The sequence below is a fragment of the Alternaria hordeiaustralica genome (genome assembly GCF_023758085.1).
Source record: "Alternaria hordeiaustralica strain BMP 2776 chromosome Unknown scaffold_41, whole genome shotgun sequence".
Taxonomy (NCBI): domain Eukaryota; kingdom Fungi; phylum Ascomycota; class Dothideomycetes; order Pleosporales; family Pleosporaceae; genus Alternaria; species Alternaria hordeiaustralica.
This window is the reverse complement of record NW_026056813.1, coordinates 102613-129023: the sequence shown is the minus strand read 5'-3', so window position 1 is coordinate 129023 and position 26411 is coordinate 102613. Positions and strand designations below refer to the sequence as shown.

General features: G+C 53.4%; 4 protein-coding genes across 4 annotated transcripts; 3 read left to right on the top strand and 1 right to left on the bottom strand.

The window, feature by feature from the left end:
• Positions 1-1203: 1203 nt before the first annotated feature.
• Positions 1204-3497, top strand: J4E84_010454 (uncharacterized protein; the record flags this gene model as incomplete). The annotated part of the gene is made up of 3 exons (XM_049393009.1): positions 1204-2985; positions 3032-3379; positions 3477-3497. 3 exons carry the CDS (start codon positions 1204-1206, stop codon positions 3495-3497), a joined length of 2151 nt encoding a protein of 716 aa, XP_049239268.1.
• A 4197-nt stretch (positions 3498-7694) lies between these two features.
• On the bottom strand, positions 7695-9413 carry J4E84_010453 (uncharacterized protein; the record flags this gene model as incomplete). The annotated part of the gene is made up of 1 exon (XM_049393008.1): positions 7695-9413. One exon carries the CDS (start codon positions 9411-9413, stop codon positions 7695-7697), a length of 1719 nt encoding a protein of 572 aa, XP_049239267.1.
• A 3862-nt stretch (positions 9414-13275) lies between these two features.
• Positions 13276-14482, top strand: CGA1 (Glucoamylase 1 precursor (Glucan 1,4-alpha-glucosidase) (1,4-alpha-D-glucan glucohydrolase); the record flags this gene model as incomplete). The annotated part of the gene is made up of 4 exons (XM_049393007.1): positions 13276-13393; positions 13442-13784; positions 13833-14389; positions 14439-14482. The coding sequence occupies 4 exons, from the start codon at positions 13276-13278 to the stop codon at positions 14480-14482; spliced, it is 1062 nt and encodes a 353-aa protein (XP_049239266.1).
• Positions 14483-22330: 7848 nt separating this feature from the next.
• Positions 22331-25823, top strand: J4E84_010451 (uncharacterized protein; the record flags this gene model as incomplete). Its single annotated transcript, XM_049393006.1, has 6 exons — positions 22331-22516; positions 22569-22613; positions 22671-23319; positions 23368-24804; positions 24857-25608; positions 25656-25823. The coding sequence occupies 6 exons, from the start codon at positions 22331-22333 to the stop codon at positions 25821-25823; spliced, it is 3237 nt and encodes a 1078-aa protein (XP_049239265.1).
• Between the last annotated feature and the right edge of the window lie 588 nt (positions 25824-26411).

The window sequence follows — 26411 nt, the reverse complement described above, 5'->3', positions numbered from 1 at the left end:
AAGCCATCTCGTTGCCGGCCGACTGCACAGCCTGCTAACAAGGCTAGGCGCACAGCCAATCGTTTGCTTCCTGGTTGTAGGACCATCTGCAGAGAGTCGAGAGAAGGCTACCAATAGTCGACCGTACGAGGCTGTCAAGCCATCTCCATGTTAGCGCCATGTTCAGGCCTAGCTATGATGGCCTTCGTTTGTGTTTACGGTCGTCAGCGCCACTGGAAGCCGAGAGAGACGCATCCCTAAGTATAATGACGACAAGGCTGAGTCTACATTATACATACAAGATTTGTTCCCTCAGTGGCTAGAGCTCATAGGCAGTTGAGAAGTTACACATGGTTTGTGGGGCAGTGCAGCTCAAGGCTGAGGCATTAAAGAGATCAAGACGGCCACCACCCCCATTTACTCCGCCCAACAAGGCTTTCGTCTTTCCATTCATCTTTTTATCTTACGCATGCTATTTTGCTCATCCTAATGGCCATAGGAAGACTTCAAGCTGCACTGGCGGCCGCGACCAACGAAGTAACAGTCGCGGCAGCAAACCTCAACTTCGACTTCACCCTAGTCAAGTATGAGGCACCAAAGGAGTACCAGGCCCTAGGAAACGTACTCACGTCGAAGCGCAAAGACAATGCCGAGCTCGGTTCCATTCACGTTCTAGCTAGGCAGCTAGGTGCGCTCTTCGATGGCATTTGTCCGGCAACACCTGCGCTTTTGGAGGCGTATGGCAAGCGAGCATCCGAAATCGCCCAAGCCTCGAAAGTCATATCCGAGCCATACGCTGGCACACTCTTCGGCGATTATACTGGCATTGATGGGACTTCTATCTGAGCGGCAGCTACTTCATCAAAGTGCGCTTTGCATGTTCATCTATTGGCGTGTCTGCTTGCTCGCGTGTGGACAGCGCCTGAAGCTATTGCGATCTGGGTCGAGATAGTAGCAGAGCGCAAAAGAGAAATAGCGCGCAAGGTCGACAACGAGGAACCAGTCGCATTCTCATTAGCGGCAGCAGTGGGACAAGATATTTCCCGGTCTCAACTCGCCGTTTGGGATACTAGTGCAAGAGCTTGGCTACGTACTGCCGACGATGTTTTCTGCCGACAACAAAAGCAACTTGAGCTAATACTCAAGAACATCGACCTCGCCGCGCCCGGTGGCCCAGCAGTTTTTCCGAGCGTCATTGAAACTTGGAAAATAGCAATCACAACCATGGACAGGCTGATCTCAGGAATACCACAGGCTGTCCAAGACGCTGCTGCGCTATTAGGTCTCTCCGCATGGCATCTCTATCCAGATCTGAGCCTTTATGACCCAGAGATGGTCGAAGTAAAGATGGGAGATTCACTCGTTGATACAGGTGGTGTATTGTCCATCGGTGTATCGAAAAGACCAGACATCACGGGGAGAGAAAACAGCATCTATTGGTCCCTTTCGCTGGCGCAGTTACGTTACTACGGCCATCCAGTCAAGGTGGAGAGAGGTCTTGGGGCCGAGTGTCGACTGACACTTGCTCAGCTTGATCTTGTGATATTTGCCGTCTTGCTTGAAGAATGGAGGTATGAGGAATCTGAAAGCGAGTCGGTTGCTAGAGCTGTTATATCTCTGGTCGACAGAGTCAACATGTCCCAGCTAGGGTCTCTACACGAGAAGCGACTGCTCAAGATACTGAGAGATGGCGCTTCCGCTTTGATCAATCCTCTCAACGGATCTCAAGACATGACTCGTAGGTTGATACAGCTGGGTCGCAGAAGGGCTCTTCGTTTGCTGTATAATTCGAATGATCCGCGCAAGCTTGATGAGCAATCTGCAGCTCTCTTCGACCTACTCGATGGCGAAAACTTCATGTCGCTTTTCAGGGATACAGAATCGCAGATTAGGTTCCTTCGTCATAAAGCGGAACTCTTAACTAGTGAGAACATTCCATCAGACGCCTACATCATACGGTATGCTCAGCCCGGCACGCCGTGGGTAGACGAATCCTCAGCTCTCGATAAAGATCGACCCCCTTGTCGAAGTAGCGCTCCGAACACTCCACGCTTATCAGGGTCCACAGCCACCACAACGCTCGAAGACCTGTCATTGCAAACACATGATGCACCGGAGACCCTCGTAGAACGTCCGGCGGCTAAAGATACTCCCCGGCAAGAGCCTCATGCAAATCGGATATCTTCCGAGTACTCTACCGCAGCTGTTAATGATCAGACCGATAGTGAAGGAGAAAGTGACTCTGACTACTCTTTTGAATCAGAGGTCGAGATACTAGAGGATGACGTGGATGTCTCTGATGCTGAAGACGACCAGAATACTCATCGGCCGGTTGCCGTATCACACGCTTACGGGAATGGCTCTCGGTACTACCTCTTGGCTACTGCCTTGATTCCTGTGCCATGTGGGCAAGCGGAGAATACGCCTCATCATAGATGGGTGCCCAAACATCTTCGTGGCGTTGCCATCCCGGATGGAGAAGTGATTACTCGCGATATGGACGAGAAGTTCAACCTCTGGCATGATTGCATAAAGATTGTCGCAACAGAGCCTTCAGACGACTATGTGTATCATCATGTAATGGGTAATACGACGACGGCAGCGTTGTTCGCTCGTAAAATACCGGATGTCTTCGTCCCAGACCATTCGGATGCTACGATCGAAGACCTTCAGTGGTGCCTGGACAACGACCTTCTCAGCCCCACTAATCTGATACATCATATCTGCATCTCAGAGTCTTCGAGAGTTTCGAAAACTTTAGCCGCTTTTGCTAAAGCAGCCCTGATCTACGATGGCTTGACTGATGCTACCGTTGATGCCAACATTCTCAACTCTACTCTGACTAGCAAACATTGGGCTTCAGAAACTTGGCGTGTCACCATGTCTCCAGAACTTACACTCTCGTTAATAGCCTATTTCGAGTCCGGCACCCATGACGTCGACCCGCATCAACTGAAGAATGTCATTGCCGTCTCGTATGCAAACTCTCTGTTTGTAGCCAGTGCGGTACGTTGATTTCTAGTGCATTTGAAGTATCTTCTGACAGCTGTAGTTGATTCAAGACCCGCTGGAAACCATGAAGAAGCCGTACTACCGAGCTTTCCGGAGGATCCTAGGAAATATAGGAAAGCCAGGGCTTACCTTCCTCTTGCCTCCTCAAGAACCAATAACACGAGAGATCAACATTGGGGGTTGGAAAATCGATGGTTATCGTCGCTTCGACGGAACTAAGGGTAGCTCGTTCGAAAGCACATCTGTGCATCTTTCCTTCACAGAATATCACGTCCCACTCTTCGATGGCTCAAGAGGTGCGCATGACAACCAGATATCGTTTGTCGAATCCGTCATCTCCGTCCAAGACAAAGGGAAATGGGTCGCTGATATAGATCCTATTCCCTTGGTCGACGGGTACAGGGGTGCGGCCATAGACAGATGTGGTACACTTCGCCGGTTCGACACGAAACTCCCATGCCAGCACGCGATCAACACCAGTCCAGATTATGAAGCCACTGCAGTAGACACGTGGGACGAGCTACTTGATATGCCGACCGGTATCTGCGTCATTCGAGCCGGCAACAACTGGGTCGGGAGATTAGCCTCAACTCTGGTGGCATTCCAGCGAATGCGCGAGAACTCAACCGATTTTGCCATTACGGTGTGCCCAACTCATGTTTGCTGGATCTGCGAAAGATCGAGTTTTCGACACCACGCTTACATCTATTGAACATGGCTCTCACCTTACTTGGTGGACGACGACTGAGAAGATGGGAGATTTGCGCTAGGGATGTCCGGAAACGATAGACGATTGCAGTTATTTTGACTAGCTTCATCGTTCACTCGATATGAAATTGTAGCCAATGCACAAGAGTTTGTAATGAGAAGATATCTTCACTCTTCTACAGTCAGCTAGTTCGTAGTCACACAGATTCAGGATATTTGGTCAAAGGGGGAATCAAATTCTATACATTCGGGTTATGACTTTCCCTTCTCCTTCACGAAGCGGGCTGCCGCTTCTTATATATCATCACTCATTAAAAGCCAGAGACGATGCTCCAAAACCTCAAATACTTCCAGAAAGCAGATCCTACGCTACGCAAACGCTTAGATAAGCTGCTGGAACGCACGGTCGAGAGGAGATCGGAGAGGCTTGACCTCCTTGTAGAAGTCAATGGTAGCCTTAGCACGCTTGGCAATGCCCTCGGGGGTGAACTCGAACTTGGCGTAGACCTCCTTGTATGGTCCGGAGGCACCGAAGCGGTTGAGACCGAATTGCTCGTGCGAGTACTTCTCCCAGCCCATGGTGGACATGACCTCAACACTGAGCGATGGGATACCGCCGGGGATAACAGACATCTTGTAGTCCTTGTCTTGCGCGTCGAAGACCTCGAAGCAAGGCAGGGAAGCAACACGGGCGGTGATGCCCTGGTCCTTGAGGGTCTTGACGGCCTCCAAGCAGAGAGAGACCTCGGAACCAGTGGAAACGAGGGTGATCTGGGCGTCCTTGTCCTCAAGAGCGACGTAACCACCCTTGATGGCCTTCTCAAGAGTTGAGCCCTCAAGCTGGGGCAGGTTCTGACGGGTGAGGGCGAGGATGGATGGCGTGCCCTTGGAGGTAAGAGCCATGTAGTAAGCAGCAGAGCACTCGTTTCCGTCGGCCGGGCGCCAGACCATCATGTTGGGCAGAGCGCGGAAGTGGGCGAGAGTCTCGATAGGCTGGTGGGTGGGGCCGTCCTCACCAAGACCAATGGAGTCGTGGGTAGCGACGTAGATGACGCGCTGGTGTGAGAGAGAGGACAGACGGACGGCACCGGCGGCGTATGAAACGAAGTTCAGGAAAGTACCACCGGCAGGGATGATGGTGCCGTATGCGGACATGCCGTTCATGATGGCGGCCATGGCGTGCTCGCGGACACCATATCTCAGGTATCGGCCAGACCACTCACCAATGCCGAGCTCAGGGGGCTGGAAGTCGACGGCCTTCTTCCATCGGGTGTTGTTGGAGCCAGTCAGATCGGCGGAACCGGACAGAAGCTCAGGGACGACATCGTGGATCGCCTCGAGGACGCTCTCAGAGAGCTTTCTTGAGGCAATAGCGGCGTCGGTGGGCTTGTATGTGGGGAGGGCCTTCTGCCAGCCTTCGGGGAGGTCGCCGGTCAGACGGCGAGAGAGATCGGCGTGAAGCTCCTTGTGCTCCTCGCCGTACTTCTGGAAGAGCTTGTTCCACTCCTCCTCAGCAGCAGCACCCTCGGCGGCGTGCTTGTGGTACATGTCGTAGACCTCTTGGGGAACAGCGAACATCTTCTCGGGGTCGAAACCGAACTTCTCCTTGACCTGCTTGCAGTCGTCGGCCTTGAGGGGGTTTCCGTGGACACCGCCGGTACCCTGGAGCTTGGATCCGAAACCGATGGTGGTAGTGAGCTTGATCATCGAAGGCTTGTCGGTGACCTTCTTGGCCTCAGCGATGGCCTTCTCAATGCCCTCGAGGTCGGAGTCACCGTCCTCGACGTGCAGTACGTGCCATCCGTAGGACTCGAATCGCTTCATGACATCCTCAGTGAAGGCGCACTTGGTGTCACCGTCTGTATGACGTCAGTTCCCGTTTTTCCTTTCGAACTCTCTGCCAAACTTACCAATGGAGATGTGGTTGTCATCGTAGATGGCAATGAGGTTTCCAAGCTTCAAGTGACCGGCAGTGGAGGCAGCCTCGCTGGCAATACCCTCCATAGCGCAACCATCACCGAAGAACATGTAGACGTGGTTGTTGATCAGCTCGTAGCCGGGCTTGTTGAAGACGGCGGCGGTGTGCTTCTCAGCAATAGCGAGACCGACGGCATTGGCGAAACCCTGACCAAGAGGGCCAGTGGTGACCTCGATACCGGGGGTGTCGTGGGACTCGGGGTGACCGGGTGTGATGCTGTCGACTTGCTGCAGCGGAATTAGTTTTGACAGGCAGTAGAAATTATCTTGAATACGTACACGGAAGTTCTTCAGGTCGTCAATGCTGACGTTGTAGCCGAAGAGGTGGATCAGCGCATACTGGAGCATGCATCCGTGACCGTTGCTAGGCACTCAGTCAGCTTTTCCATCTGATAAAACGTGGGATGTTAGACCCCAATGCGAGCAATGTGTCTGCGCGGAGATGACTCTGGTGAAAAAGCCACAACGGGATCTCCGACAACGGCTGACATCAAGAAAGCAATGCTCTTTTATCTGCCGTCGCCGCGGAGATCCGCAACTTCTCATCCAAGACACCCCAGAACCATTGCGCGATTCCAAGCCTGCCATGACTACCATTGTATGTGTGGAAAAGTACAGAAAAGTACAGAAAAGTACGTACGAGAGGACGAAGCGGTCGCGGTTGACCCATTTGGGGTTCTTGGGGTTGAAAGTCATGAACTTGTTCCACACAACGTGGGCCACCGGGGCCATACCCATGGGGGCACCCGGGTGGCCGGAGTTTGCCTGGAATGTGGCATCGACCTATACGAAAACACCAAAAGTCAGCCATTGGATCTCTCAAACGACCCTCAACGGCCTCCAACAAGCTGCTGCCACTTTTGTTGGGAGCAGGACTGCTAGCGGGGTAGCTATTGATAATGGTGGGGCGGCCTCCAAAACAACAGAGGGATGTAACGTACCGCTAGGGTGCGGATGGTGTTGATAGCGAGCTCATCGGTCTTTCCGTACGGCATGATGGGCAGATCTGTCGATGGGGAAAAGATTGAAAGAAGAGAAGTTGTCGCAGACGTGCTGGTGTTTAGGTTTTGTAGTTATAGTGGGGTGGCTAGCCGTCATGCCTGCCTCACTCATAACGCCAGAGTGGACGTATTAGTGGGGTCTCTCAAAGCCCGATTACATCAACCAGTCGCCGCACTTTCTGCCACAACATGCCACATCCCACCTGCTAGCACACCGCGCATACCAGCTTGCTGCTTGTTTTGCTTTTAGTAAGCCTGCGCCGTGTGCTGACATGGTTTGCCGTGTCTCGTCCTGCCGGTCAATGGCGCGCTGCTGCAGCTGCAAGTGACTGTCCATTACTAACCTCCTGCCCTGGCCAGCCTCTGTTCCCTCTGCATCCGCCATGCGCCGAGAACGACCGCACTGGCGGACCACAGTGCCCCGATAGCGCAGGGAACGCCTCTCTCAAACTCTTGCTCCAACGTGTTGCACCATGCAGAAAACTCACGATGCGACAGAATTCTTCCGGGCGGCTATCGCGACACCCGGGATCGGCGCCGCGGCCGAAACAGAACTGCGTACATGAGGCTCAATCGTGAAAGCCCCAATACAGATGTCTCGACTAGAGCCGGACATTTAACCTGTTTATTCTCCGGTTGCGCTGAGAGACTGCGACGACGTGAGACTAGACTGCTAGGGCAGTTGGGTAAATAGCGCGCCCGCCGTGCTATATACCGCTGGCTGGCTAATCACAATCTCAACACCAAGGAGTCCCTGTACCAAGGCCGCTCAACCAGGCTGTTTGATTGACGGGTCAACCATGGAAAATCAATATATGTATTGTTACAATTTCGACATACGTAAAAGGATAAATGAGCGCTGTGGGTATCTATCTCGTACTATACAAACATGTAAAGGAAATGACAGTCTTGTCGTCTTCCATCCCCTCCTCCATTTCCGCCATCATCATTCATTAAGAAAATCTATACACAAGAAAAGGTTATGTAATCAAGAATCGAACTTCACCTCGCAGTTCCTCATCTCCACCCGACCTCCAGGAATAGGTCCTCGCCCTTTTTCCTCGGCGTGAGTCGGGGTACCCATGCAGGACTCTTCAATCCGTCCCGATCGAAGTCGACGTTTACGTCTCGGCCGATGTTCAACTCGGACATCTCGTCTCTCTTCCTCCTCACATTCAACGGCCGCACGACGTCTTCCTCGTACATGACTGGGCTTCTACCCCAAGCGCCACTCTGCACGCGACTCTTACGGTCGATACCCGTCTTTGAAGCAGGTGTCGTGCTCCACGACTCTGTGCTGTTGCTGCGCATGTGTGACCGAGCCCTGCGCGGAGGACTAGTCACACGCGGCGGGGATGTAAACGGGTCTCGGTGAGGGCTCTCTAGTCTAGGCCGGGACTCGAGTAGTAGTGGCGGAAGAGCATTGTTGCGTTTCTGAAGAAGTGCTGACGCGTCTGGGGCCCTACGTGGACTTCTGAAGTTCTGCTGCTGTGGCGAACTCTTTGGGCTACGCGGTACCAGCTGATTCGAAGACCGAGGCACCTTTGGGTATCGCAGCTTGGAGATTGGCGACTCAGCGACAGGTGATAGCTGCTGTTTATTACTGGCACTGTCATCCGACAGTTGCTTGTCTTCGTCCTCATCTTCAGGTGTGGAGTCGTTGGCATTTGTCGTCTCAAAAGATGTCTGACTGTTCAGGGAATCGCGTAGGTTGGTCGAAGTTCGCGATGTAGTACGCGACAGTGTGCTACCGTGCGATTTCTTGGACTTAATCTGCACAGTCTTCGGTGACTCTTTTGGGCGGACGATGCGCGCTGGACTGGCCTTGGGTGTCTGGTCACGGCTCTGGCCACTGGAGAAATAATAGTCGATGATGTCTCCAGATGTACTTGCGTCGCGCGAGCTGGCAGTCGTGGCTTTTGATTCGTACGAAGTGGCTGTAGATGTCATCTGGAAAGGTGGTGCCAAGCGCGGGCGTGTTGCAGGCTGCGCTTGAGGTGGTAGTGGTGCACCATGAGAGCGTGTCGCTGCCGCAGCAATCTGCTTCGGCTGGGGCCTCTCGTGACGAACAGGAATATTAAGAAACAACTCGGATCCACGTCCTACTGAACGCTGGTTGACGGCGAAGTTTGGTGCTCGTCTAGAGGGCTGTAGAGCGCGGATCGGAGGAATGGGTACTGGAGGCGTGGGCAACAGCATCGAGGATCTCCGGTGTGGTGAGGTCTCATCTTCTTCGAAGACAGTCTCCTGAGTCATCGTACTGACAGGCCGAAAGGCTGTGCTGGTATGCGATTGTGTCGCGAGAGGTGCCTTTTGATGCGTTGTGCCGACTTTTGGCGCCTTCTGAGGTACCACGGGCTTGCCATCCAGCTCGGCACTGATGGCCAGACCTATCTGATCCAGTGGCAACGAGGAATTTGAGGAACTGTTGGAAGTCCCCACCCCGAGTCGTTGCGCTGGACGTGCTGGGCCTTGCTTGCTGCCCCTGCGAAAAGCTCGCGGAGGCGCCAAGGGGAACTGCTTCGGTAGTTCAGTACCGTGTCCTACTTGGACATAGTGCGAGAATCTTGTCGAAAGCTGCTTTCCTCGCTGAGTCTCTCCCTTTTCGTCTCCATCGAAAACCACCCGTCGCTCCTTTCGCCTGCGCAAGCACACACTGAGCGCCATCAGTCCAATCGCCATAACAAAAGCTGCTACTGCAGCTACTGAAAGTCCAGCAATCTGCGCAGGTGTCATTCTAGGAGGATTGTTTGAAGCCGTTGTTGCTGCGACAGGCGAAGACGTTGCCGACGAAGTAGCAGACGGGAGTGAAGGAACAGTATCGGCAAAAGCGGTCTGGGTAGAGCTGCTTTGAATTCGTGAAGAGGATGTGATGATTGGTGTGCTCGTTGTGGTTGGTAGACTGATAGTCGGCGACATGGTGCGAGTTGCGCTCGTCACGACGTACGTGAGAACACTCTTGGTCGGCATGACCGCATCCTTTTGCCCCAGACAAATCCCGTAGGTTGAACTGAGCGATGCCTGGGCATCTTCCATGGGGCACGATAGGTAGATGCAGCCGAGAGCCACTTCGCCAAGTGACTCTCCAGCATTACTATAACGAGAACAGAGGCATTGAAGACTCTCTTGACCAGAACATGCTACGGGAAATCTTTCGTCCAGCGAAGATCGTAAACATGATTGTGCGCATTGGGGTACATTCTGTTGAAGCGCCTGCGGGAGAGAGTTTGGTGTGGAAGCAACAGTGGGAGCTGCCTGCATCGGCGAAGCTAGTATTATAAAGACTGATGAGATCCATAGCCTTCTGAAGTGGCTCATAAGCATAGTTGTACAGTATCTGTACCAGTGTTAGCTACATCTTCAAGGATGGACGTATGACAATAGTTTACTCACTAAGAGATCTAGACATGAGGGAAGATGCGGAGAAGCGCTGAACCTGCAGCGGAATGAACAAGGAAATTGAAGGAGAGAAACTCAAGGAAATTCGTAACGCGTCCACCGTCTCATGAAGTTTTGTTGATGTATACAAAAGCCATTAAGTGGGGGATGGTAGGCTGACAATATGTATTGGCATCGTTGCCAGCCGCCATGTCAGAGCCCTGCGTGAGCAACCGCTGAGGCGCCACGATAGCGGCTTCTCGAGGTCATTGACACCCATGGTAAGCGCTCGCAGAATTGAGAGAGGCTGATTGACTGGAGAGTCGTCGCTTCGAAGATGTGGTGGTGCAAAGATGCTATTCTAGGCGCTCGCGTCGTGCGCTAAGCGCTGGGGTTCGGGCTAGTCTACCACGTCAGCCAGTCGTTGCACGGCGCCTGTATAAACTTCGAGCAGAACACAAAAGCGAGCCTTGGCCTACGTGCATTACGTGGGACGAAAACACGCTGCAGCCCAGCGTTAGCGACTACCCGAGAACCGCGTCATTGGTGCTCGTTCGCGTTGGTGACGCGAAACTCGACTGACGAGGTCATGGACTATTCTGGGCCGTCATCTGGCTGTGCGCGTCTGTTTGGCATTATCGTCTGTCTTCGTGACAACGGCTGCGACATCTGGTGCTACCTCTCGAGAGAACCATATTCGTCCCAATTTCTAATTGAAGACTGGAGTAACGCGCAAAGGATGACAATTTCAGTCTTAGCGCAAATCGCACACTGATCAAACCGATACCATGGCAAGTCAGCAATTACAAAGGCGATCGACAGTCAGCTCGTCAGCTACCCGTTGTCACTGCAGTATGCATGACTTGTAACGGCGCCCAGAGGCCGAGATAACAGAGCTTCAAGTAGAGAAATATGGATGTTCTTCGGCACCCACCCAAATCGGTTACCAGATGGCTAAATGCGCAGGAACGTCGTCGCTATGTGGAGACGTCACCACCAAAGCGGGTAACTTGGTCTGCATGTTGCGTAGGCATGTGGAGCTCACGGAGAGAAGAGGTGGAATACAGCCATACTCCGTCATGGGACGCAGATCTTGACGATAACAGGAGATGAAGTTATCGAACAGGAGAACGCGAATATAACCACGATATGGTATCTGCAAAGGCGTAGAACTAGAAGGCTCAGCATTAGACAAGCTGGGGGAATGCTCGTGCTTCGAGCCATGAACGAGGTGTAAACGTAGTCACCTGTTCGCGTGGCCAGAGCTGTCCCCCTATTCAGCGGCATTCACGGGCGGTCATTGCTCCCACGTGTCGTTCGTGGGTCCTCCCGTCAGTCTGACTCAGGACTGTGCGCAAGAGTTGAGACAGAAGTTGAGACTGTTGATGCATCATCCCAGGAGAAGGGTACTGGAACAGCACAACGCTGGTAAGAAGTATAGTATTCAGACAGAGTGTCTTCGGCACGGCTAAGCCCCGGCTGCCAGTCAGATTAGTGATTTATAGTTTCGTCAAGGACGGGACGAAGATGGCAGTCGCATGACCGCGACACGTTCATGTTCACAAGTGCTGAGTACCCCAGAAGAGCATAAATCCAGCATCCACCCAGACCTGAGGCGACATGACCAGCAGGCAGCCGAGTGCAACGGCAGAAAAGCGAGGCGAGGATACTTGGGAAAATCCAAAAATCTGATTGCGCAATGATTGGCCGAAGCGCGCGAGTCGGGGAGATGAAGCGATGCGACGGACGTTTGGCGAATGTTCGTGTGTTGCGGGGCTAGCCGCAAGGAGACTAGAGTCAATAGCCCCCCGGTCAGTGCTTGGCCGAGGAGCGACTCGAGTGGCTGGCAGAAGCGTGATGTGATACCAAACCTGTCAGCGCACCACCACGGGCTGCTGATGGAGGTAGAACAGCAGCAGATAGAGCGACGCAGTGCGAGGCCGGGACCTTGCCTGCAGATGCAAGACAGGACGGGTGAGAAGGAGAGGCCAAACGCGACGGCGTTTCAAGGCACCGTGCCTGGATGCTTTGCCGGCTCCAAGCGTCAAGGCCCTCTTCTTTCGATGGGTCCAAAATTTCCATAAACCTTCTAGAAGCGCAGCTAGTCAGACTCAGGCGGGACGGGATTTACGGGAGTCGCATCTGGCGGTGTTGTCGACAGCGCTTCCATGTCAAACCGCGTAGTGCAACAGAGGCTGAGGAGGCGACACCAGGGCCTGCAGCAAGAGCGGGCGAGCTGCAGCGAATAGAGCTGCTGTGCCCGGCGGCCAATGGCGGAGGCCAACTTACGGTGAGCGAACAGGCGAACAGGTTCCAGGTGGGTGGACGAACAGGCGGGCACGTCTGATGGGTGTGGTGTTGGGTCGGCAGTGGGTGGGCTCAGACAGGCCTTCACGTCAAGACCGCGGACAGCGCAGAAGCAGCGAAGATGGCGAACCGGCCAGGGGGAATCGGCAAAAGATGTTAGTGATGCTAGCACCTAGTCGTTGCAAGATGGGCATCGGAGGGTTTGGTGGTAGAGTGGCCCGGGAGCAGCTGCAGGCTAGCTAGGCCTGGCGATGCTTCCTTTCGCGGGCAAGCGCCTCTCCTTTCGCGGCCTTCATCAGCCTTCTTCATACTCGCCTCTTGTTCTTTGCTTCTCCCAAACGTCAATCCACGGCTGTACTTCGTCGCAATCGCTGCAGTCCCAGTCCCGGCCCTTTTCTGCGCCTCTTGTTTCTTGCTGCGACACGTCGGCGAGCGCGCAGCCAACGTTGCTTCCCCCAGCCGATCCACCCCCGAGCCGACCGTGCAGCAACCCTGAGACCTCGGAGCGAAGCGAGCCTCGTCGTCGCTCATACGCCAGCCATCCCTTCACCTTCGTCCTCCACCCTCATCCCTTCGACATCCGACCGCTGCCCACCGCGCCTTCCATTGGGGGTCGTCTTGTAATACCAGGTGAGCCTCCCTTTGCTTCTCGACGCCCCGTCGCGCCTGCCGCTGCCTGAGCTCTGGGACCCAAGCGCCACCGTCGAGCGCGAGCGAGCAAACATCGGCATCGCCTGCCCTCGCCTCGCCCACGGCTAAAGTCGCCAACCCTCTGCACTCGCACGACGCCGACGCTGTCTGCCATTGAGCTCCTATTGACTCTGCCCTCCAGATTTCCGCATTGGCCGGCCTCGACGGAACATCACCCACCCTACCCTAATAATCACCCCGGACACCGTCCCCTACCGCCATCATGGGTTGCGGAATGAGCACAGAGGAGAAGGAGGGCAAGCAGAGGAACGAGGAGATTGAGAACCAGCTCAAGCGCGACAAGATGATGCAGCGCAACGAGATCAAGATGCTGCTCCTCGGTCAGTATTGCGACGCCCGCCACGTTGCCAGCCTCTAACAGCGCGCAGGAGCCGGAGAGTCCGGAAAGTCGACCATCCTCAAGCAGATGAAGCTCATCCACGAGGGCGGATACTCACGCGACGAGCGCGAGTCGTTCAAGGAGATCATCTTCAGCAACACCGTCCAGTCGATGCGCGTCATCCTCGAGGCCATGGAGTCGCTCGAGCTGCCGCTCGACGACCAGCGCGCCGAATACCACGTCCAGACCATCTTCATGCAGCCGGCACAGATCGAGGGCGACAGCCTGCCCCCGGAGGTTGGAAACGCCATCTCAGTCCTGTGGAAGGACGCCGGTGTCCAACAGTGCTTCCAGCGCTCGCGCGAGTACCAGCTCAACGACTCTGCTAAATAGTGAGCATGCTCCTTGCAGTGAATGCGCAACATCGCTAACCGCTACAGCTACTTCGACTCCATCGACCGTATCGCTGCGCCCGACTACATTCCCAACGACCAGGACGTGCTCCGATCGCGTGTCAAGACGACTGGTATCACCGAAACTACCTTCATCATCGGCGATCTTACGTACCGCATGTTCGATGTCGGTGGTCAACGATCTGAGCGTAAGAAGTGGATACACTGCTTCGAGAACGTCACCACCATCCTCTTCCTCGTCGCCATCTCCGAATACGACCAGCTGTTGTTCGAGGACGAGACCGTCAACCGTATGCAAGAAGCCCTCACATTGTTCGACTCCATCTGCAACTCGCGGTGGTTCGTCAAGACATCCATCATCCTGTTCCTCAACAAGATCGATCGCTTCAAGGAGAAGCTGCCCGTCAGCCCCATGAAGAACTACTTCCCCGACTACGAGGGCGGCCCAGACTACGCTGCTGCGTGTGACTACATCCTGAACCGCTTCGTTTCGCTCAACCAACACGAGACAAAGCAAATTTACACGCATTTCACATGTGCCACAGACACTATGCAGATCCGCTTCGTCATGGCTGCAGTAAACGGTACGACTGCCCAACATTACTCTGCTTGTATCACGCTGACATGTTATAGACATTATTATCCAGGAGAACCTGCGGTTGTGCGGTTTGATATAAGTGCAATGGCGGCGGGATAAACGAACATCTTCCAACTGATCTCGAATCACGGGTTGCATGCCTCATGTCCTCCACAGGCGTTTGTGGACATTGCTTTGCATGTTTGCGCTTCTTTTGTCGAGAAGTGGTTTTGCTCAGGCCCGGGTCGCTACCTCTTTGATACCCTGCGGGCGGGCTGAAGAGACCATGGAACACACCACCAGCGAAGCGTCTTTTCATCTTCTTATTTCTTTTAACGTTTTCTTGGGCCCAACGAGGGATTGGGAATTGGAACGTGTCCTTTGATATAAAGAATCTTCCAACGGCGTGCGAAGCGTGTGTACAGCGGCTGCCAAAAGAAGCTTTTTTCCTAATACTACCTGTTCTTCCAAGTCTATTTTCACCGCAGCATGCACTTTTTGGCCTTCGTATGTATACAGCATGTGTGAGATATGTAGTGAAATGATGAATTACTTTTAACCTCTCAATCATCTCCCCTCATCAGATCATAGTACAAATCGTCTCGTCCCAGTCGCAACGACTTAAGCCATGCCAATCAATTCGGTTCCAACCAACAAGTCAATGCTCGCACACCTTGCATAATCGGACCCCAGAGTGCGGGAGCAACCTTGTCTCCGGAAGAAAGAAACAAAGGGACAATTTCGCGGAACAATTACGGGAACAAAGCAAGGGAACCAGCATCGTGCACACCCACACAAACATGGACAACTTTCTGGCAAACCCGACACTCTGGTTTCCCCCCCTTCTCCATAGCAAGTCAGTATTCGGGCCGGCCAAGACGAACTGGTTCGGCTGCTGTTGCCCTTGGAATACGGGCACAGATCGATCTACGATGTGACGCGATGCGATACGATGTGATGCGATGGTTTCATTACGGCTATTGTCACGATAGTGTGATAGTGGACATGCGCGGTCAGTCTCACAATGAGCAAGGGTCACGGCCCTCATCCAGTGCTTTTGTTGGTTCGCTACCTGATGTTTGGGTTCGGAATTTACATGACGCATCTTCTAGCTTGTGGGTTTCGATTCTTGACCCGTGAGCATGGTAAATGTGATGTTGTTTGTGCGGGCTGATTATCAAGGTGAAAGTGCGCAAGGGAATGCGGTTAGCGCGGACGTGGCGCCATCCCAGAGGCTTGGTCGTGACTTCCCTGCTCCACCACATCATCAATTCGACGTCTGTCCCTCGATGATTTGCAATGCTCACTACATGTGAAAATCTGTATCGAAATTACCCCTGGAGTTCATATCGGCTCCATACACCGAGATCTCGGATCGGTGCGATGCTGGCAATTGCTGCGCGGGGCGCGACTGGCGGTGGCTGATCAATGTTTGACTGAAGGCTGCATACACGTCGCTGTCTAGGGAAGCCGCTTCCAGCTGTGGAGTATATCTGCACATCCTATTGCCTAGTTGCAAAGTCGCAAGGCGGTGAGTGTTGTCTCGGCCGCGAATCTGCATCAGTCAATGCGGGCACGCATACATACACGGTGTTTGTCTCAGCACTCGCATTGGACTCCAACGACTCCGCATGAGTGCGGCTGAGTTGGCATTCTCCCTGCCTTACTGTTTGGACATCGGGCATCTTCTTGCATGCCGGTAGCGGATGAGGCTCCGTCACGCAGCTACGTGGTTGGATTGTGAGCGGGTAACGGTGGCCGCATTGATGTTGTCTGCCGCGGAAACGGTGGCCATGCTACATTGCCGTCTACACCGGAGATAAGATGGTCAGCTTCCTGAGGAACAGGTATATATATCCCATTTTTCCCGCTCAAGTCTTTATCATGTCTCCTTTCCCATGTCTAGCATCTTGCTTTGTACATCTCCCTCTCCTATTATCATGTACTTTCCATCTGATTAAGAGTATATACGTCTCTTTGTATTCTTTTCCGGTCCTGTTTCTGGCTCATGCCTCCTCGTCGTACAAATTGTCTGCTGGCCAGAGGACTCGTACTCTCATCTTGGCACATACTGTTCTCCCAGATCAGCCATCCCAGCCTACTATTGCTGAGCATCCAAAACCTCTTATATACACCCGGACCGTTGCACTCTGTTCAACTATATCCCGTCTCCTTCGTTCTTATATAGCGCACCTTCCTAGGCGCAGAGGGCTGTCACGGGGCCTGGAACATGACCCTTGCATTCGTTGCTGCTTCTATCGCACCTGGACCTTGCCAATGGCCCGCTGCCTCAGCCACCGATAGGATCGTATCCAAACTTGGGCCGGAATCCCTCGATGTCCTCAGGAAGCCATCATTTCTGATACTGAGCAGGGATATGACACCCGACATAGCTGCTCTTCAAGATATGCGGGTACTTCCATAACTTCCATCATTCGCACAAAGTCGGAGAGACGAAAAAGATGGACGAGCGCGTTTGGACGAAAGAGAGGTTAATACTATTCTGCGCCGAGCTAGCTGTCACTGCCACAAAGCATGACTTCGACGTCTCGATCCTAGTCTTCCACTCCTCCGGTCCTGGACCTTCGACAGATCCCATAGCGACGGCGCCTCACGCGGATTTGTCTCAGAGGCAGGTTCGTCGCCTATTGCCTTAAGTCCCTTGCCATCTGCGGCTCTATCGACTGCGCCACTCCTATCGCCTTTCCCAACCTCATTTTCTAGGGCTCCTACAGGCATGCTCAGTCCAGATTTTGACAACTTCGAAAGCGTCAATACAACTTTATATATTCGCTTCTCCTGAACCCTTCCGACTCATTTTGCGCCCTTTGGAAATCATTTAGAATTATATATATATATAGCGCATTCTCAACTCCAAGCATAGTATGCTGCTACCGTTGCCAATGTCTGCGCAATAGGCTCGTCAGCTCACTCGAATGACCGTCCTTCGACATCACGCCCGTGAAGCCTGAGAACTAGCAGGCCGGGAGTGGATCAAACATCTCGTGCGCCCATGAACACCCATACCTTCTACACTACTGATGTCGGGACCTTCCTCATCCATCCTAGGCTGCTACAGGCCAATCCACACAGCATTAGGGGGTATGTGAATGATCTGAGAAAGAGGCAGGAGCCCACTGTCATGGACAACTAGCTTTTCGGCCTCGCTCAGCACGTCAAATTGCCCACCAGAAACACTGCTGTTCTTCGAGAAGTTTTATATAAATTATGGATCATCCCAGCAAACTTTCAACGTACGAACTCTCTACAGTTTCATCCCGTGTGGTCTCTTCTATTTCTGCTTACGGCATTCGGCACGAGTTATGTGTCCTATTCCACTAAGCCGTCGGCTGAGCCAAGCGCTGGATAAACCTGCGGCCTTCCCCCAGTACCGACCTTACTGGGTGCCATCCAAGCTCTCCGGCAACACTGACGACACTCTGGTACGTAGTCTGCCAACATAGCTGATACGTAATAAGCTAACAGCCACAAGGTCTTACTATCTGCGTTTCCTGGATCTATACCGCTTCATCGTGAAGGAAGCCTTCGTATTGATATATATATATATATATACGATCAGATCAGATCCGATGGACGTATTGTCTGGACTGTATCCTCGACACCCAAATTTGGAACCGCCAATAACGAGGACGAAGATAGCATCGACGAGCACTCACATAGTTGACACGCCCGCGGGGATAGCTAGCAAGGCGGCTGAACTTCTTGCCATCGAGCGCCTACGCTCTAAGATCCTCCAGAGCGGCACTAAGACACTCGGTGAAGAAGCCTACTTGCGCGAGATGGCAAGCAAGCGCATGGAGGTAGGAGAGGCCCCACTGGAGCACATTCGCTTGCCTCTCACAGCCTCTCACGATTCCCTACTTCCGGTACTCCCACGCATGTCCGATCTGCAAAGAGAGAGGAATATATCTATATACACGCGAGCCAACTAGACATTATAGACGTACTCGCTCTGTACACCAAACACTCCGATACTCTCGCAGCGGCGCCTGAATCTCTCTCCATACGACACAACTATGCAGATATACCATGCAGGAGAAGAGGGCGATGCATACATCGATGTGGTGATGGAGCATGAGAGCGAGGACGAAGTGAGGGGGGCATCACACCAAGCTCAAGGCGGGAAAGTAAGACATGACGATGTCAAGCAGAGCGTTGCTCCAACATCATCCCGGCCCAGAAGTCATACCGAGACGAGGATTGCGAGTCTATATATACTGGGTATGAAGCAGACCGCTTCGGTGTACCCCTACCAATGTTCCCTACGAGGGACGTTGCGATTTGCTGGCTACCAACAACTACGCAGCCGAAGACGCTGAAGACAATGCCATCGCCCAGGAACAGAAAACTAGACGCATATATGAGGATGAGCTTCCCCTATGCTCTTATGATATTCCTTCGTTTGAGCAAGGTCGGCGATGCTGCACCTGTTACCATGTCGCATTCCTCGTGCAGAACCGCGACCAATCAGCCTATCGCATCCTCTGGCCCCATCCTCGACGAACCTTACCACTCTTTTCTTTACGAGATAAGAAGGTCCGAAAGACGTATGCAGAGGCCAGCGTCACCTCTTCAGAGATCAGCAACACCCATTACCGAGCCCTGAGACTATATCGCGCCTCTGTCAAAAGCAACCTCAACCATATATATATCTACATGTGTAGGCTGACCACCTTCGATCCAATGCATCGCAGTGTTGTTACCATTGCCAAGCCAACTTTCAGTACAATGTACTTTCGACGCACTTGACGCCTACAATTGTCGCCTGGAGGCCGTAGTAGCCATCGCTATATATACATACTCAACGGATACGCTGTCATCTTGTCGTTGTTATGCCAGGCCTGGAGTTGTACCACTCTACGAAAGCGCCGGCCATGCAATTCCTCATGGCGGCAAGTTCCTTTTGGCCGGCGTACCACTCTGCCCTTCGGGCTGTGCCACAGCAAAGCGCAGTACAAGGGCTGCCGCCGAGGCTGCGCGAAAACGCTTGACCGACTGTGTACGAGATAACGACGAGATGACGGATTTGGATCTCACGTATATAACTCCCTGCCCAAAGGAAACTGTCTTGGAGAGAATGCCGGGCAAAGCGCTAGTAAATCGTCTGGGGAGAGCTACGCATTATCAGCATTTCCAGGAGTCTCATCGAGAGCCAGTGTCAGTAAGTGAGCTCATGACATTGCTTGCTTTCGTCGCCACTCTCAATGCATACGTGCCTTTCGGCGGTGACTTGAGGGGGCGGGTTATCGACATTCGCGTGGACGACATCGCCGGCTACATCCCACCGAATGAATTGACGCCTTATCGGAGTGCGTTTCTGCGTATGCCACGAACCCTTCGAGCTGACGATGTGCACGTCATTATCAAGCTCATTACTGGAGTTCAACACGCTCAAATGCACTCACTCTTCGAATTGAGTAGAACATTCGCCAGGACTTTACGTATGGCCAGGGTTCGCCTATATATCGATGTCGCTCTTTCCTCGGAAGAAAGCCAAGAAAGTATATATAAATGAAAGAAGATCAAGCCCATAGTTCCGGCATGGCTCTTTGAGACATGTTATTCCTTAAGGTACCAACAAACCCTACCAGAACGTTCGTCTATCCCTAAGTCCTGGAATCGCCTTCAACAATAACATCAACGCCCTGGACGGCAAGCGCACGAATTACCTTGTCTTCAATCTTGCATGCGGAGAGAACGTTCGATTCGATATCGATCTTTTATGATGGTTGCGTAACGAAGGAAGTGGTACACCTTTGCGGCAAAGCCCCCCAGAGCCGGGGAAAGTCCGCGAGATGGACCGACTTATCTCCAGACGACCCGAAAGACAGCGTCAGTAACTTCTCGCCAATCACCCTCGTACTGATGCAGCATTGCGACGAGATCGGCACTCGTGCCACGAGCAGCGGGAGTAGGATAAGACGAGACAGTGCGGGATGCGAAAAAGGCCTGCTACCTGGAGTACCTGAACGAGGCTGCTGCAGTTATATACGGATGACAAGGACAACCCAGGAGAGTCTATACCTGAGACCATGGTATTATAGTCCCAGCGCCCTCGACATCATCAGTGGATTATCATGTCCCCGTCCACATGTCCGACCTCATGGACAATTGAGAGGAGCTCAGCCTCCAAATCCACATTCTTCATCACTCGCGACTACGAACACAATGACAGAGCTCAGGAGATGGAATGATTGGATACCCAAGTTTCACGTCGTGTACGTATTTTGATCGTAGTCGGCAAGAGGTTCACGCCACATAACTACACAGATAATTAGAAGAGAAATAAAGAGGATGGAATAGGATCCGGAAGGCTTGATGTGCGAGATATTCCAGAGGTTTTTGGTAATTAGTCTGGTTTACGAACGTCGGATAGAGTTGTGGACATGTACTTAATCGATGGCTTGGAATGCAATGAAGACTGGTAGGTCTCTGGAACACTAAATCAACATTGGTTGTTACTTCAAGGATTCTTGCTGTTGATAGATTGTTTGAGCCTGCAATGGTTTCCCTTGATTATCGATGAGACGATGCAATTAGTAAATCCCACCACAGCCACAGCCATCAGCCACGTCATCAGCCACGGCTAGCGGAACGGATGGGCGGACCAAGAATGTGGAGAGGTGGTATGACGTCGCGTGCGGATCGCGACTGCCGGTACAGTATCCAACAAAAGCCCCACCAACGAGGTCGTTTACCCGCAGTCGTTGTGCGTCTTGGAGTTTGGTACGACGTATCTGACGGCATGCAAGGCGCCCAAGGCGCGCGTTGAATTGACGGCAGCCAGAAACTTGACGAATCGGGCCAAGCGAATGGCGTGGTACAAGTCACAGATTCGAGCACAAGCTCCCGGCTGACGACGTAGGCAGTATAATTTGTGGTGCCATGTAGTACATCGAAGATGAGATGCTACAATACCCAGCAAAGATCGGAAGAAGTGATGCGCGGGCTGTGCAAGATCCCACTCGTTCACATGTACCCCGCTAAAGGTGGAAGGTGGTCTTTGGGAGTACAGTAGGGTAGTGTTGATACGGTTAGAGGATTTTGTTACAGGACGGTTCGCGTAGAGCTGCAGGCTCTCCCAAGTAGCCCCATTTAGACCCAGTGTAAGGGCCCAGCATAGTCCCGGAGCATCTCAATCGAGATAGGTATCCGCGATGTATACGATGTGTTGTTGGCCCGGAAGCCGTCAGCGCGACGCGTTAGTGAGACATCAGAGACGGCATAGGATATGCGGCATTTGTGACAGGCTTGCGCGCATGGCTATATATACGGCGGCCGGTTGCTCGGATGGCTAGTAGGCGCGGAATGAGGGGTTCCTATCGAGGTAATATGCGCAGGGCTGATTAGGGCTGCTTGCACTGAGTTTTGTTGGTTGCGGCTGCCCTGATGCCTTGCGGTGGGTTTCGGGTGGAGATGGAAGACAGTTCTCGACTCCGACTATTGGCGGCTGAGTCGCGCGTAGATGCAGCAACTGGCAGCGGGCGGTATTTGCTTTTGGCCGTCTTGTCTTGGGCCATGCATAGAAGTCGAGCATAGTCGTCGATCACACATGGGACAGGCACATCCAGAGGGCCCAGCCGCAAGTTCCGGCAGGCGCTGCTCCTATCGACGCCGCAAGAGACACATTGCGGGCCTGCCCTCCTTCAGCTGGCTGCGCGTGCACATGTACCGACACTAAGGTATGCGGCGGCCCCCAAGCTTAATTCAATTCACTCTTGACCTGGCCGCTGTCAGCACTCGCAGCGCGTCCTTGATTCTTCTACCCTCGTGATACTCCTGATATTGCATGCTCTGAGCCACGTTCTGCCAACCGCCGGCGCGACGTCAAGCACTCCCTAGGCACTTGGCTACCGCGGTCCGGCCAGCACGTTCCGATTGAACGCGTAGCCACGCCGGCGCCGGGTGCACCTAAACGTAGCCCACCATGCCGCGACCAGCCTTTACCAGCAAACTCTCGCTCCCCCATCGCCTCAAGCAGCAGTCGAGCTACACCAACGGCGCCAATTCTACCCCAACCTCAGTCCCCGCCAGCCGCAACGGCAGCCCCAAACTGCGCGCCATGAACGAGCAGCCCACGCCCGGCCTTGTCCTGAGGGCCAATGTCATCAAAGTGCGCCCGCCCACGCTTCCCCGCGGAGGAGCCCCAGCTAACAGCGACGCAGGGCAGAGACCTCGCTGCAAAGGACCGCAGCGGCACCTCGGACCCCGTGAGTCGTGCCCCGTCTGAACTGCTACCAAACTCCCGCTGACGTGCATGTCTGCAGTACCTCGTCCTCTCCCTCGGCGACGAGAAATTCACCACGCCCACGATAAACAAGCAGCTGAACCCGGAATGGAACGAGACGCTCGAACTGCCCATCGTCGGCGAGCAGAGCCTCCTGCTCGAGGTCGTCTGCTGGGACAAGGACCGCTTTGGGAAGGACTACATGGGCGAGTTTGACGTCATACTCGAGGAGCAGTTCCAGAACGGCCTCACCAAGCAGGAGCCGCAATGGTTCCCGCTGCAGTCGCGGCGCTCCGGCAAGAAGAAGTCTGTCGTCTCCGGCGAGATCCAGATCCAGTTTTCCCTCATCGACCCCCTCAACCTCGCCGCCACGCCCGAGCAGATCCTCCAGAAGTTCTACGCCATCGCTGGACAGACACCGAGCCCCGACGAAGACGACGAAGACCTCCTAGAGCGCGGCGACAGCAACCTCACCGATGCCGAAGACGACGAATCGAGCTCAGACGAGGCCCAGGACGAATCCAAGAAGGCCGAGAAGCGGGAGAAGCGGCGGAAGAAGCTCAAGCTGGCCAGGCTTAGGAGGAAGGTCAAGGGTAAGAAGGCCTACGAATACTCCAGTACGGGAGACATAGCTGGTGTGCTCTTCCTGGAGATCCAGAAGTGCACCGATCTGCCCCCACAACGCAATGGTAAGTCTCCCCAACAGCGCGCTACTGCCTGAACTTACACATGAATAGTGACCAGAACCACCTTCGACATGGACCCCTTCGTCGTAACCTCCCTCGGAAAGAAGACGTACCGTACCAAGACCATCAGCCACAACCTCAACCCCGTCTTCGACGAGAAACTCATCTTCCAAGTCTTACGGCATGAGACCAATTATTCTGTCAACTTCACTGTCATCGACAAGGACAAGTTCTCGGGCAACGACTATGTCGGCACTGTCAACTTCCCAATCGAAAAGGCCGTTTCCACAGCCCCACAGGAAGACCCAGAGACAGGACTCTACAGACTACCGGAGCCATCAGACTCTCCTGGTATCTCTCCCTCTGATTCGGGCAGTTCTAAGAAATCCCGCTTCCGCCTTCCCATCTCTCGTTCTGCTTCAACCAACAGTCTATCTCGTCTAGGCCGGCCGTCTCTGAAGAAGGAAACCTCGACAGGTTCACTATCTGCGCAAGAATCCAACGCGGCTCTGGGTGCTCCGCCAAACGCTGCAGCCGACTCCAACGGAAACCTTGCTGTCGCTGGCGATGTCAATATCAACCCGTCCTCTGTAGATGATGAGGATCTGAAGATGTATACTCTGCCATTGGAACTGAAGGACAAAGAGCGCTGGGGCAACAAGCACAACTCTACTCTCTACATTCGCGCAAAGTATCTCCCATACAAGGCCCTCCGACAGCAATTTTGGAGAGCTATGCTCAAGCAGTATGACGCCGATGAGAGTGGCCTCTTAGACAAAGTGGAATTGACCACCATGCTTGACACGTTAGGCTCCACCCTGCATGAGTCGACTATCGACAGCTTTTTCGAGCGGTTTGCGGATGCTCACAATGGAGACCTTCTGCTTACGTTCGACGAAGCTGTCATCTGCCTCGAAGACCAGCTCCAGGCCACGGAGGCCAGAGACTCCCGAAAGAACGGTCTCGCATCGGGCACGCAGACTCCCTCGTTAGCATCCGGAATGCTCACACCCATCAACCAGGACAGCTCGACAACATCCATTCCAGTACTTGAAACAAACACACTAGGAAAGGAGGGCGAGGAAGGCGACAACATCCAGATTGATGATCTCGCAGACGAAAAGGGAGAAGAACATGTTATCGAGATCCGTGAATGCCCCATCTGCCATCAACCAAAGTTGAACAAGAGGTCCGATGCTAATATCATTACACACATTGCTACATGCGCAAGTCAAGATTGGAGACAAGTTAATAACATTGTCATGGCTGGATTTGTCACTTCGAGTCAGGCCCAGCGCAAGTGGTACTCCAAGGTTATTACCAAGATCTCATACGGCGGATACAAACTAGGCGCAAATTCGGCCAACATCCTTGTCCAAGATCGCCTTACAGGGCAGATCAACGAAGAGCGCATGAGCGTGTACGTCCGACTGGGTATTAGATTGCTGTACAAGGGCCTCAAATCGAACAGCATGGAAAAGAAGCGAAGTAAGTCATCCAGATCTTGTTGATTCCATGTCGCATACTAATCTGATCGCAGTTCGCAAACTACTCAAGTCCCTCAGTTTCAAACAGGGAAGGAAGTACGACGATCCTGCTTCAGCCTCGGAAATCCTACCCTTCATCAACTTCCATCAGCTTGACATGTCTGAGGTGTTGTTGCCAACAGACCAATTCAAGAACTTTAACGAGTTCTTCTACAGAGCATTGAAGCCTGGTGCGCGTCCGTGCTCTGCGCCAGATGATCCCAGGGTCATCGTCTCCCCCTCCGACTGCCGAACTGTGGTCTTCAACACGATCGACTCAGCACAGGCTATCTGGGTCAAGGGTCGCGACTTCACTGTCGAGCGGCTGCTTGGTGATGCATACCCTGAGGACGCAAAGCGCTACCACGGTGGTTCTCTTGGTATCTTCCGGCTCGCGCCGCAAGACTACCATCGATTCCACATTCCTGTTGACGGTGTCATGGATGAACCGAAGACGATTGAGGGAGAATACTACACTGTCAACCCAATGGCTATTCGCTCAGCCCTGGACGTCTACGGCGAGAACGTGCGCGTTGTAGTACCCATTGACTCTGTCGCCCATGGGCGTGTCATGGTCATCTGCATCGGTGCCATGATGGTAGGTAGCACCGTCATTACGCGCAAGAAGGGTGAGCACGTGAAGCGTGCCGAAGAGCTGGGGTACTTCAAATTCGGTGGAAGCACGTTGCTGCTTCTCTTTGAGCCAGGTCAGATGCGATACGACGAGGACCTCGTAGACAATTCGAACGCGGCTCTCGAGACTCTTGTAAGTCGCCGCCTTTTGCGATCAGTTCGCTTTACTAACTACGACAGATTCGCGTCGGCATGTCCATCGGCCATAGCCCCAACAGACCAGCTCATGTTCCCGACATGCGCAAGAACAACCCCACCAATGAAGAGAAGCAGGACGCGAAACGCCGCATTGAGGGCAGCTTTGCACCGCCGGGCGTGAAAGGACCCATGCCTGGAGCTGGGATGTAGAATAGTCCCCGTTGAAGTGCAAAAGAAATGGAATACACAAAAGGAAATGGGCAGGCTTGGATATTCAACATTGTTCTGGCGTGTCTGGAGTAACGTGGTTATGAAAGTATGAGAGCATATGGATTGGCGGCACGGGTAGTCGCTTGTTCTTGGGCGTTTTTGAGCGGCTTTGCCTTCGCTTCCTACGAAGACTTTATTTATATACATGCAGCGCAGCCGGTGCGGATCCTACAAACCATTATCATCTTCTGAACCTTGGCTTACTGCATCCAAGACCGAGTGAGAGCAGCCGAAGTGACAGCGCTCGTCGATGTGGGGAGCGCTAAAGGCTCACGTGAACGCGCTAGTCCCAAAACCATTGTTTTGATGATGCTGGCGGCAGGTGCACACACCAGCTTCCTTGCTCCCGTGTGACAACCGTTCCCCTCCACGCCCGACGCCTAAGGATATTCGCATTACCGCCAAATCATTACGAGCCCCGGATACCCAGGCACATACCTAATTGCACGCGTACCAGCCTCTCGCCGATCGCACATCCTGCGTAGCTCGCCCCGTCTGCGCTCGCCCGTTTGTCGCGCCAATGCACGC